Here is a 13,346-nt window from a genome sequence, read left to right as displayed (position 1 = left end):
CAAGGAAGTTTGAGAATACCAATCAGCTGCATTTTGTTACTGTAAAAAAGGAACGTTAGATGTGTTTGGGGTGCTGGCTGGTGTTAGATGGCCGGTACCCTACTCTGCAGACTAGAAATAAAGACCAGTATCTCAACTCACTGTGTTGATTGGCTCTTTGCACACCAAGTGAAGAACCCAGATTTGGGATGAGGACCACCCACCTCTACACAGCGGAGGGCCTGGGAAAGTTCCCTAAATTACATACAAAGTTGTGGGTATGCAACTTCCACATGTCCTCATGCCACTTTTATTTTTATATGTATTTTTTCCACTTCTGTGTCAGCGTTGACGCTGGGTCAGTACGGAAATGAAGCAGTAATGGTGCTGGACTAGGCTAATGTGGCAGCTGAAACTTCCCATCACTTCATGTTTCTTCTGAGGCCAGACTGCGGCTGCTGCAGGGTGCTGCACGGTGCGTGTGTCAGAAGGATCCCCAGTCTTGTGGTTAACAAGATTTACGGTTAGACATTTTCTCTCTGCCTCGTTGCCTTTAAAAACCAACCAACCCACCCACAAAGTTACAAAGTAACTGAAAAAAAATCCCACATCCTGGCTAGTTGTTATTGGCTGTGGAAACATTGATAACCACCTTGTTCAGCATCACAAGGTGATGTGTTTGTTAGCAGAAATGTGTTACTAACCCCCCACTTCAGGCAGAGCCCTCTGCCCTGCCGCCTCTCAGTACAGGCGAGATCTCTGGCCTCGGCCAGGAAAAACGCGCACTGCAAAACCTCCGCTCAAGCTGTTACCGTAAATTCGATCTCAAAAGAACCCTCTAAGACTTAGTTTGAAGTTTATGGAAGGCAGGCATTCTTTATTGCAGCACTGGATGCAGGGGGGATCACTCCACCTAACGTGCATGCCGAAAGACAAAAGTACACTTATTATATACAATAAAAGAAATGAATATTAATGTAATTCCCGGGAAGTACACATCTATTTCCAGAGGATCTAATGCATATGATAATACATTGCACAAGCGTAGTAAAATTTGGGGAAGTGTCTCTGAGGGGGCTTCCATGGGGATTTTTGGTGGTCTGTGGTGGTCCCTAGTGGTTGGTGAAGAGGTGTCTTGGTGTCCTCTCCATGAACTCTGAGGTTTTCATATATGGCCTTCTCAGCTTTCTTATCTTTGACTATCACAGGTGTCTGTTAGTTTCTCTGCCCTCTCCCGGATGTACCCATCACAGTTGCAAAAATTACGTCCTTGGGTGCATTCTTGCCTGAGGCCCCTTACAGCAATTAGCACCAACTGCTCGCAGGCATCAGCTAGCGGGCAGCAAAGCGGCCGGCTACTGCCCGCCGCGGGGGCGGCCCGGCCCCTCAGTTAAGATGGCGGCGGCAGTGCCGCGTCACGCGGCGGCGGGCGGGGCGGCCTCGCGCTCTCTCTGTGGCGGGCGGACGGATGGAGCCGGCGGCGCTGGAGCGGTTCCCCAGCCCGGGCAAGGGCAGCGGCCTCCGCTCCCGCCGGCGGGTGCAGCCCGGGCAGCTGCTCTACCGTGCCGAGCCCTTCGCCTACGTCGTCACCAAGGAGCAGCGGGGCGGCGTGTGCCACCGCTGCCTGCGCAGGTACCGACGGCCGGGCTGGCGGGGGGGACGCCGCAACCGCCTCGCCCGCCGGCCCCGCCCGGCCTGCGCCGCCCCTTCCGCTGAGGCGGGGCAGTGCCGCGGCGCCGGGCCGGACCGGGGCGGGGGTCCCTCTCCGCTGTGGGGCGCGGGCCGAGCCGTGTCTCGGCGGCCTTGTGGCGGTGGGCTGGGCTGGCGGTGGCTGGAGGTGCCAGCCCCCACCCCCCGCCCCCCCCCGGAGGCTCTCCTCAGCCTGGCGAGGGCAGGAGCGGGAAAGCGCTGCTGGGTGGCTTGTCGCTTCGGGAGGCGAAGGGCGGCGGCGGCGTGGCGGGCTGAGGTGATGGCGGTGCGACTGCTCCCGCCTGTCTGTTGGGGCGGGGATAAAGCTCTCCTCCGCCGCGACCCCGCGAGTGCGAGCGGCAGCGTGACGCTCTGCCCTGAGCACGCGTAGGGGCGAGAGCAGCCGTGAGGCACCGGCCTTCCTGAAGTAGGCAGCGTGGACGGGGTGAGCGGCTGTCGCCTGCGCAGGTTTATCCTGTCTGAGGAGCGGGTTGAGTACAGGCCGGCCAGCCCCCAGATCCTTACAAGTGAAAACTGGCAAGCCCACAGCAGCTTTCTGTGTGTGTTTAAAAAAAAAAAACAAAACAACATAACTGTCTTCTACCCTTCAGCAATTTTCCAGCAAGATAGATTGTGATAGACCTGTTTGTAGGAGATCTGTGTGTTAATACCTGAAACGTATTGGTAGGTAATCCAGAACCATGGATAACTGCCAGGACTTGAGAGACAATTCCATACCGCTAGCCTTTGCCTTTTTAAAATTTTTTCCCTTCTGTTTGAAAGCATTTCATGTTTTGTTTTATTGAAACATTCCTAGTGTTTTGTTTCATGTCCTTATGGGGCACCTCAGCTTCTGTTTAAAGAAATGATAATGTGATCCTCGTTTTCCCAGAGAAAAGTCTGACAGTGTGTTCCAGGTCACACTTGCATCTAACCTCAGCACATTAAGAAAACAAGAAAGATTTTTAGCTAATACATCTGTGAAGTCTGACTTGTGACATCAGAGTCCTTTGGGGTAGTGACTTTCCAACTTCCAAGTTGTGAGAGGCTGCAGGCTTCACAAGACAGGCTGAGTGCAGCAACAGGTGGAATGAAAATGAATCTTAAGCGTTTGGATATAAAAGTATAACCAGGGCAAGGTTTGTTGGGAAAAATAGTGGCATTACCAACTGATACACCATGAAGGTTATGCATTTGTGAAGGTTTGTCTTTTTTATAAGTAGTGATATCAGTTAAATTTAAAAGTTAAATAAGGAAGTTAAAAATAATTTTCCACCAATCTAGCTTCCATTGCAAAACATACTGTGGCTAGACAGAGTTATATATCAAGACTGTGCAAGCAGACTTTCTTATTCATCAAATTGAAGGCTTCTTATTCAATGGACTTTGTTAAATTAGTAAGTGATACATATACCCATATGTAGGTCTTTTTTTTTTTTTTAATGTATGGAAAGTAGAAAAATGGTGAAGTACTGCTGAAGTAGGATGTGGAATCAAACTGTTTCATGAATCTGCTTTTCACTCACTAAGCAGTGTGATCGTTGTTCAAAGCCACGTATCAGAAAAACCATTACCTCTCATTTCCGGGACTACAGATAAAAGTTACACGTTGTCTGCTACTGTTCCTGGTTTTCACTCTGATCTTTAGATGGCAGTACAGGAACACAAATTAAAAAAAAAAAAAAGTTTTGTGCTGGACACTGATTTTAGCGATCTTATTATATACAAAATTAATGTTTGAGGCTTTATACTGTGAAGTGTAATTCTATACTGACTCTTGTCTCCCAACTTGTAGTAATAAATGTTGGATGCAGCTTTTGGCAGTGTGAGAAGTGCTGGGTGAGCCAGAGGATGGGTAATGATGTGCAGAATATCTCATTTTTGGACTGCCCGCTGAGAGGCAGCATGGTCTTACCAGGATTTGGGGTCACAGACTTGCTATAATGCTGACTTATTCTGTGACCTTGGCTGGGTCCTTACAGCGAGGGTCTGAGATACCCAGGCAGGATAAGGATGGCTGTTGGGGGCAGAGTTTGCTGCTCTGTTTCAGAGAGTAAAACTCAACTAGTGCAGTGGTTCTGCTTAGTCTTATCTCAATTAAAGTGAGTATTATTGTGAATTTAAAATACCGAAGTGTTTATATATGTATATATAGTTAGCGCATCTACCAGTAGAAAAACTAACATCCCTTCCTTACCTTATTGGGTTGTTAGCACTATTTGTATAGTGAAATTAAATTTTTTGGTCAGTGTTACAAGGTCTACGTTGTATGTAGACCAGATCGCAGATTTTGATAACTGTCTCCCCTTTTGATTTCTTCTTCAGAGATAATCCTGTACTTTCTAATGAACAGGTTCATGTTGTTTTTTATAGAAGGCTTGTCTAAAATATTCCACTATGGATGATCTAATATGATAGGGTAGCTGTTTTGAATTCTATTCCATTAGCAATTAAAAATACTGTCCTGAAGTAGGATACATAGTAAAGATTTGCTCAGAAATATAAATTTTGATAACAAACAAATGTGTTTGTTGATAGTGTGTATTCCTATGGAAGCAGTGTCTTGAGAGAACACATGACATGGTGTTGCACAATGGTACCCTCTTTGCAAAAGAGTATCTGTAGTGTTAGGGTCAGTGCCTTTCTGAAGATGCACTGTTTGCTTTAATGGAAGCCTGACAAGATTGAATGGCCAGCATCTTCTTCCAACAATTTACTGGGGAAAACAAGAGAAAAGATTCTTCCTCTCTTATTAACTAAACATTTTCTGTATGTCTTCTTCCATGCTTTAATACCTCTTTAACGTGGGGTCAGTGGCAGTACAGCTCAGTACAGGTTTATGTAGCAGGGTTGAGGGGTTAAACAATGCTGTTTCATTTACAAGCTTAGGGGATTTCACTGTATTTTCCATTCTGCTGGATATTGATAAAGATGGTGAATAAAGCTAATTGCCAGTGATCCCCAGAGGCTTTCATTACCTTTCTCTGTTCTGGAAAGCGACTATTACACCTTATTTTTTCTTCTTCTTTATCCTTTACCTGTTATCAGGCTATCAAATGACCTTTCTTCCAGTCCCTGGCAGTTTAGCTTAGTTTAGGCTTTCTGCAATTATGTTCAGTGGATCCCCTTTATTCATGTGTGTGTTGACACCCTCATAGAACTTGCACAAGTTAGAAAAGTAGGCTGTCCTTTCACAGGAGCTGTGCTTGCTCTTTTATTTATGCAGGTGATTAGTGATCTTATTCTTGATTATAGTCTCTATTGTCATGCCAGGGTCAGAAGCCAGGCTTGCAGTTAGTATAGTCAAGTGAGTGTGATGACTGAATTTTTTTATTTCCTTAAAAAGGTAAAGTACTGCAAACCCTGGAATACTTGAGTTGCTTATATGTTTAGAGTTCTGCTGTTACTGTTACATGAGATTATAGATGATATCAGAATAGATCAGAGAATACTGATATTCTCAATTTATTTGACCTCTTTTTCTGCCATTAATTGGTACTATTTTTAATATTTTTTAAATTTTATGGTTTATTAAAATTTGCTGTTATGTAATTGATCAGAATAGAGGTTCCATTAAAATCTGGATATAGCCAGTTACCTCTCGATTTAACAAAATAATCCTAAATCAGTACTGAATTTTAATGAAGCAGACAATTTAACGTTGCAAAGTTTGCTTACACATGCTCATTTATCAGGCTGTCCGTTTTATCTGGTGGTGTTGCTCAGCTTGTTAAATCTTTACATGGCTTTTAAAGATGTTGTTTGTCTGATAAGTGAATGCAGAAATGGCATCTCAGTGCTTGGTAGTTCTCTTCCTCTGCATATTCGATGTTCTGTTGGCCATTAATCCCTGCTGATTGAGTTTCCTGCAGAGTACGTGGTAGTGATGGCACTGTCTGGTCTTTCAGATTTTGAATTGAAAATATACTGGTCTGTTACAGAATGGGACTCAAAATGAGGGTGAAAGTCAATTACACCTTTAGTGTTTGTTTGCTTTTTGCAGAATATTTCTTTGAGTTGTATTTACAAGAATCCACTGCAAGGAAACTGAAGTCCTGGTTGACGCTTTGGAACAAGCAAACAAACTTTCTAGAATCTGTGTCTCAGACAAAGTAGAAAAAAGAGGAAACGCCAGCCTATTTCCAAATGCTGTACCACTTAAGCCTTTAAAGGAAAGAAACACTTAAGTGAATATTTGAAAATAGGTAATGTACAACATTATATATAGACTATGAAATAAGACATAAGTGTTTCTGTTTTGGGTGAGAGGTTCAGACTCATGGAATAAGGGGAAGGAAGAATGTGTTTTTGTATGACTGCAACTTTTGTAAGTATATCTACAGAGAGAAAAAACATCTAAGTTAGGACTGTTGGTAAGCTAGCCATGGCAGCAGACACTACTGCAGTATGGGAAATATAACCAAGAATTTGGTAAATAGTTGGGCGAAGTGCTAAACACTGATCAGCAAGTGTATGCTGCTTGCTCTACTTCACCTGGCTTAAAAATAGCCAAATGAACACACATTTACATTCAGGACTGTGCATTCAGTACTGTATCTTCAGCATAGATGCACTCTTAAATTAGCTGCTTGTTTATTATATTATTAGTATTATTAATAATAACACTAATATTATCATCATGAAAGTTGGCATACCGTTGTTGAAGTATGGAGTGCCTAGGTTAAAGGCATCCTGAAGGTACAAAAATACCATTAAGTTATAACCACGGTGTGGAATATTTTAAGTAGAGAGAATCAGGATTTGATTCAGAAAGGGAGTGACAAGGGGGGATGGTTGTGATTGCATGATCCTTCATACCACTGTGACCTTGGCATGGACTAGCACAGCTCTGCCTGAGGACAGCTAGCCCTTAACCCTCCAAGTGTACCTCCTTCACCCCGCAACTGGGAGATTGAGAGGAGCTTGTTATTTTGGTTCTGTAGCAATGGGGATTCCTTCACGAAGGTGCTGTCACTCACCAACAAACCTAAGATGCTTCCTTAAGCACCAAAGAGAGTGTCTCCATTAGCACAGCACCCGAGTTCTGCTGCTTCCAGGTGTGCTGGATGATTAGGACGTGTGATCTAAGGGATGCTCTTTACGCAGATAGAAGTTTAACATATATGACGCTTCCAGTAATGTGTGAGGCTATAAAATATACACTGTCTCCTCATCTCTGAAAAATACTTCTGTTGCTGGTTAATACAGAAATAGCTTTAAAACTGTGCTAGCTTCCTGAAAATATACTGGTTTGTTGCTCTCGGTGTTCCTGGTATACTTTTTTGTTCTACAGGAATACTGAAACGTGGAAAACTAATATTTGATGATACATTCTTTGATTGTTAACTTTCCATCAGTTCTCATGAAATTAAGATTATATTTTTCAGATATAAACCAATATCCCCCTTTTATAGTTTGCTTATATAAAAAGCTTTTTATTCTTTTCTTTTATAGACTATTGTATTTCCATGATTGTTAATAGACTGAAATAACAAGGTTTTTAAAATTCCTTAAACTTATGTATAAAAAAAATAATTCTTAAACTTACCACATAAATGAATTAAAGTTGGTCAGCATGACTTGGTGCCAGGAGTTTGTTGGCAATAACGCTTTTAAGATGTGAAAAGTATGGTGTGTCTTATGTCCCTTCGGTGACAGTCAAAGTTCCAGGCAGATTTTCAGTTCTATTCAAGATGCATAACCTCATATTAAATTGTCCTGATTTTGGCTGGGATCAAGTTAATGTTCTTCCTTGTAGCTGGTACAGTGCTGTGTTTTGGATTTAGTATGAGAATAATGTTGATAACACACTGATGTTTTAATTGTTGCTAAGTAGTGCTTATCCTAAGTTAAGGATTTTTCAGTTTCTCATGCTCTGCCAGTGGGCAGGTGTGTAAGAAGCTGGGAGGGAGCCTGGCCGGGACAGCTTACCTGAATGAGACAAAGGGATATTCCATACCACAGGCTTTCATGCTCAGTATATAAACTCAGGGGGAGTTGGCCAGGAGGTGTGGATTGCTGCTCGGGCATTGGTCAGCGGGTGGTGAGCAATTGCATTGTGCATCACTTGTCTTTTCTTGGGTTTTATTTCTCTATCTCTTTTTTATTATATTCCTTTTAATTACTATTATTATTATATTTTATTATTATTGTTATTTTTATAAATTATTTTAGTTACTAAACTGTTCTTATCTCAACCTGTGAGTTTTACTTTTTTTTCAATTCCTCCCCCCGTCCCACTAGGAGGGGGGGTGGAGTGAGTGGCTGCATGGTGCTTAGTTGCTGGCTGGGGTTAAACAACAACAGAAGTAGAGGACTATAAACAAATTATATCTGATCAGTGGCAATCACTGTGTGGAAACAGTGTGACTGTTAGGAGCAGGCACGTTTTTGTGCTTCCAAGGTAGGATAATCCTGGGAATTACATGCTATGACTTGATGTAGCATTTCTGACTAATCAGTCAGGAGTGCAATTGCTGTGCTCTTGTCTTTTGATATATCTGATTTTGTGTGAAGTAAGGACAAAGGATGTGAAACAAAATTGTATGTGACACGTGAGCTATACAAAGAATCAGAATTTCAGGTTCTGTGTAGATGTGTGAGACTGTGCAATTTCTCAGGTCTTGGGAAACATCACCAACAGAAATGTTTCTATCTGTAGCTGAATGACTAACAGCCTAAAAAAAGTAGCGTTTACCTAAGAAGATAGTGTCCCTCCCCCATGTCATCCTACCACGATAGTGAAGGTTGGAGCAACCTGGAAGCTCTGGCATTCAGGATAGCATTCATACTAAGCTGTCCTGGCCTGCCCATTGATTTGGTTTGCCTCCCTCACAGCCTTCAGGGTGGTCAGGAGTTTCCTGTGTTGCTGTTAGGAATATCCCTTGGTAGGTGTTTTCCTCACCTGACTGTTTCTTTCCCTTGGAGATTTGTTTTGGGAACATAATTCAGGTTCTGTTTGCTGTAAACCCTCTCCTTTACATTGTGCAGTATTTCGGTCCTTGCTCTGTGCCTCCTTACTGCTTTGGGTGCTCTGGGCTTGCTTTAGGCAAGGTGTGAATCCTTTTTCCCTTCCTGCCCTGCCTTGCAGTCTCAAAGCTACTGTTAATGCCTTCAGCTGCCAACTTGGCTTTGCCCCTCTTAATAACAGAAGAAATGGAAGATGGATAGGCATTGCTAAAAATAAATTCTCCCAGGTCAAGTGTTTATTGCCGTGTCTGTTATTTACGGCAAATGTAAGTTTAGCCATGCTTTAGAAGTCCCTAAATGTCTTACTGTGTTGTGATTTTGTGTTTACAATTTCTATGCTTATACTGCTCTGTAATTTGAAAGGTATTATATTAAAATTGTTGTCTTGTCAAGCTGTGACTGACAATTTAAATTGTAGTCATCTTGTAAATTCTTCTGAATTTAGGCTTTACTATGTATCTGCAATCCACAGCTGATATTATAATTCTTTTCTGCATAGTACAGTCCCTTATATTAAAGTTTTAAAATACTAATATGTTCTGCATGAATATTCTTTGCTTGTGGTAAGTGATAAAGCCATGAAAATAAATTTGTGAACTGGATTATCTTTAGTATTCATTTTCTTAGAGTGAATTGTAATTGTGCAAGTACAAAATTAAAATTAGCGCTACGAGGGAAACATAAGTGATTAAAATATGGGCAACTTCTAGCTAATGTAATATGTATTGACACAATTAGTTTCAGATATCTCCCAAGAAAGTTTTTCATTTTGTGTAAGCTGCTGAAAGTTTTACACTGTGTTAGGGAATTTATTGTTTAAATTCTTCAAGCACTGTTAATGATATCTTGTCCATAGGCATTGGAATTCATCGTTAGTGGTTGCTTCCGTTGTGTCTGTGCTCAGAAGCCACTATGTGCTATTTGCCATATGGTGTATGGGATGATGCTGTTTCCCCTTGAAGAATCTACAGTTGTCTTCAGAACCAGTCACAACAGCTGTTTTGAATTATTCCAAATAATATAGGTGAGGCTTATAGAATTTTTGGCATGTCTCTCCACCCCACCTATTCATGTTCTAAAGTGGGGTATGGATCTGCATGACAACCTACCCGATGTGCCAGCTAGGAGCTGCTGAAAGGGCAGCTGCTCCCCCAAGTCCTTGCTCTCCTTCCTGCATGCTCCTTCTGCTTCTTGTTTGGCAGCTTTGTTGCTTATCTGACCTATGATATACTGGTGTGGAGATAAACTGGGGGAAAACATACTTTTCCAAAATATAAAAAACTGTTAGTGCCCTCGAATCAAATTATTGCTGGGAGGAGAGAGAAGTTGAAGTGGCTGTTGAAGGGATGGGTCAAGGTTGGACAGTCTGGGCTGTGTCTTCTGGTAGTAGCTAGCCTTTAGTCTGCTATAGCTAAGAATGAAACCTTAAAGGGCAGTTAGGGAAATTTCCAAGCTCTTATGGGTGTCTTCAGGAGTGCAGGACCACCTGGCTTGTCAGTGTGGATGTGGATTTCTTTCTGCCCTGTAGTCTGATCACTCCTGGGAAATCAGACCCCACCTTCATTCCCTTACCCGTCGTGTTTTGGCCATATTTTGCTTCCCCAGAAGCATTTTCTACTATTAGCTTCTGTTTAGTAAGAAGAAACAGTGCAGACATTTTCAGTTGTTTCTTACCACAAAGAAAATATTTTCTTTTTGGTTGATGTCTTGGTTACATAGGAGTGTCTTGATTTTTCTGACTTTATTTTTGTCACTGATTTTACTTATTTCAGGATCTATGCTTAATTCCTGCAGCTGTAATTCTCACAGCGTGCCTCTGCAGCTGAATGGGAGGTTTTATTTAGAGGCCAAGGTAAAGTTTTGAATCATTCCCAAAGGCATCCTGATGACTGTAGGGTCGACGCCAAGCGGCACAATTGGTTGAACACCAGTGAGTAATTCCTATGCTAACTCAGGTTGTAATCCCCTGTTCACGCAATATTTAGCTGCCTTCAGATCAGGGCTTGTTCTGCTATTAGCTTGGTTGCTCAAGCTTAAGTGAAATTAAAGACTGAATATTTTTTTAAAGTCAACTTTCTTCTTGGCCTCTGAGTATCAGAGCACCTGATCCAGCAGTCAATAGGCAGGGAATACAACTTTTGACTTCACTGGGGATGGGTTGCCTGGACATTCATTTAGGGTTTGTGTGCTGCCTGTGTAATCAGGTTTAGGATTCAAAGGAAAAAAGCCAGCAAGTGTGTTGAGAAGGACATCTTAGGAGGGTGTGATTAGGAGTGATTGTGATGTAGAAGTGCAGGGAAGGAACAAAAGATCATCACGGAAAAAGAGGGAGTAAAAACACTCTTATCAACTATTTTTTACAATTCAAATGAATATGGCTCACTCATACAATTTTATTCAAATGGGTCATTCAACTGCCAAGAGTGTGTACTAGTGACCTTAAAAGACAATTTCTGTGGTGGTGGCATTTCTGGTAGTGGCAAGGATCATCGTAGAATAGGGGGCGAGAAATTGAGACAAGATGTTTGGTGAAGCATTGCCCTCAAACAGGAAAGATTTGTCTCAGGAAATGCTGAGTGAAATAAACTGTGTATGTTTCCTATCTAAAATCTTTGTTCAGTGTATTTCATGCTTCTCAAAGGCCAGAAACTTATTTTTATTTATTTGTCAAGCAAAGCTTGAAAGCAGCTTACTTTAACATAAAGGTTCAAACTGAAGTGCCATCTTGTTGTTTTTTTTGTTCCCCCCCCCCTTTTTTTTTTAAGCCCTTCTCCCTGAGAAGAGAAACTATAGCACCTCTTCTTCTTGCTGTGGCCTGGCTGCTATTTTCCATCACAGTAGTAGAGCTTGCAGCTCCTTCTGATAGGTGGTGTACTGAGGAACACTTGCTGTGCATACAAGTATATCTCACAAATTTTACTTTCTCCATTTCTATGCAACTTGTCTATGTGTGAGGAGTAAACTCAGGTACTGCTTTGCAGATCATTGTGCTAGGAATCTTTATTGAATATTGTATGTGATGAGAAAGGTTTGTGCCAGGCTAATGCACTGCAGTTTAATTCCCTCTGAAAAAAAATGAGATTTTTTTGATCAAACTCTGGATCCAGATATTCTAAGCATTGGATGAGTATTGATGTGGATCTGTACTTTGTGTAGTTCACTGATTTCTGTGGTGCATTGACTTCAAGTCCTCTAGTTGTTGAAAGTATCTTAGTCCAGATTTCTGAAGAAGCAAAACCAGACTGAAAGATTAAAAAATGGCACAGAAAACTTCAGAGATTTAGGTTCATAAGCGTCTATGTTGTTTTAGCAAATGAGACTGGCTACTCAGCTATTTACAGATTTTACCCACTAGTCATATTAAAACCATCTTGTTAGTTGATACTGCTGTACAACAGATAGAATAGCTGTGGAAACAAATTCTTGAAATACGGTATGAAACTGAACATATGATGATAGATTTATCTGAAGTTTTTGCCCCAGGAAAAAAAAAGAGGCTATGCAGTAATCCACACAAGATATATATCTGACATCAGGTGTAAAACAGATATAGATTTTATTGAAGATAAAATACATGTCGTTGCTATTACAGAATTATGTTATTTTTTTTGTAAAGACTGTAGTTTTGGTTTTATTCCCCAAAATAAGCACAAAATAGTATCTCTTAATCTAAGAATGTTCCTTTCCATGGCAGAGATGCTAGATGAATTGTGCTGATGAGCACTAAAAAGAGTGACAGGTCAGGCATAATAATAGCAAGAGAGTTACAAAGGCTATTAGTTAGCAACCCAGTTACTGAAACAAGTTAATCTCGCTGCTTCTAATAGATACCTAATAATAGATAACCTTCTAATAGATTTTAGACATGCAGTCAGTGTGTGTATTGCTCATATGTGGGTTTTGCTGCCACTTAATAGCCTTTGGCACTTTGGCAGTCATTTTGATTGAATTACACTATTTTATACGGTTAGTGCCTTATTGTGTGTTCTGATAAGTCAAAACTACTTAAATTAGATTTTTAATTAAACTCCATAAGGAGTGTGGACATGCTGAGTATTGTATGCAAAACAATTAGGCCCCTCTAAAGACTTTGTGGAAACTTGGGGTGGGGTTGTTTTCCTGGACTCGCCTTTCTACTGAAAAGTGTGCTGACTGGAGAATCCTGTTGCATATATATATAAAATAGGCTGGATTCACTTGTGCTGAGTTAATGTCCCTTGTAGGATTTAGGATTAAAAATAAATGTGTGGAAGGTGATGTGTGTGTTTGTGCTGTAGTACGTATTCAACTAACTTCTCATCGATTACGAAGTTACTGGATTTATCAAGACTTAAGTAGTTTTATTTTTATGGTGTTTGTTTTATTCAGTGTTTCAGGAAAGGTTTACCCTTCTCTTCCTCTTCACTGCTTTTATAGAAATTCCCTTTGCATGTCACTTCTGTTTTTATCTGAAGAGGCTATTGTAAGATTTCTCACTTGTAAGGCTGGCTGTCATTTTCCTCCCTTTCTGCCATCAGATGAAGCCTTTGTAGACAATCTGAGAACACAGCTTGGGATAGGGAGTCAATCAAAGCAAAGAATGGCAGCGCTCGCCTCCTTTTTAATATGCCTTGCTTGTGTATAAAACTGAAGATATTCTCAGCTGATGGGTATTTTTTAATGCATGTATGAGGGACACAACAGATAAAGGATGACCTTGTAATTCAGAT

At 41.3% G+C, this 13,346-nt stretch overlaps 1 protein-coding gene across 2 annotated transcripts in view; it reads left to right on the top strand.

The window, feature by feature from the left end:
• Positions 1-860: 860 nt before the first annotated feature.
• Positions 861-13,346, top strand: part of SMYD3 (SET and MYND domain containing 3) — a 431,626-nt gene continuing 419,140 nt past the window's right edge. For both annotated transcript variants that reach the window (XM_074863269.1, XM_074863270.1), the window contains exon 1: positions 861-1,611. In XM_074863269.1, coding sequence (XP_074719370.1) covers positions 1,448-1,611 — 164 coding nt within the window. In that variant the 5' untranslated portion in view covers positions 861-1,447. The remainder of the gene's footprint in view (positions 1,612-13,346) is intronic.

This window comes from Strix uralensis, chromosome 3, assembly GCF_047716275.1.
Source record: "Strix uralensis isolate ZFMK-TIS-50842 chromosome 3, bStrUra1, whole genome shotgun sequence".
In the NCBI taxonomy this organism is placed as follows: domain Eukaryota; kingdom Metazoa; phylum Chordata; class Aves; order Strigiformes; family Strigidae; genus Strix; species Strix uralensis.
The sequence above is the reverse complement of the archived record's forward strand: the minus strand, read 5'-3'. Positions and strand labels throughout refer to the sequence as shown.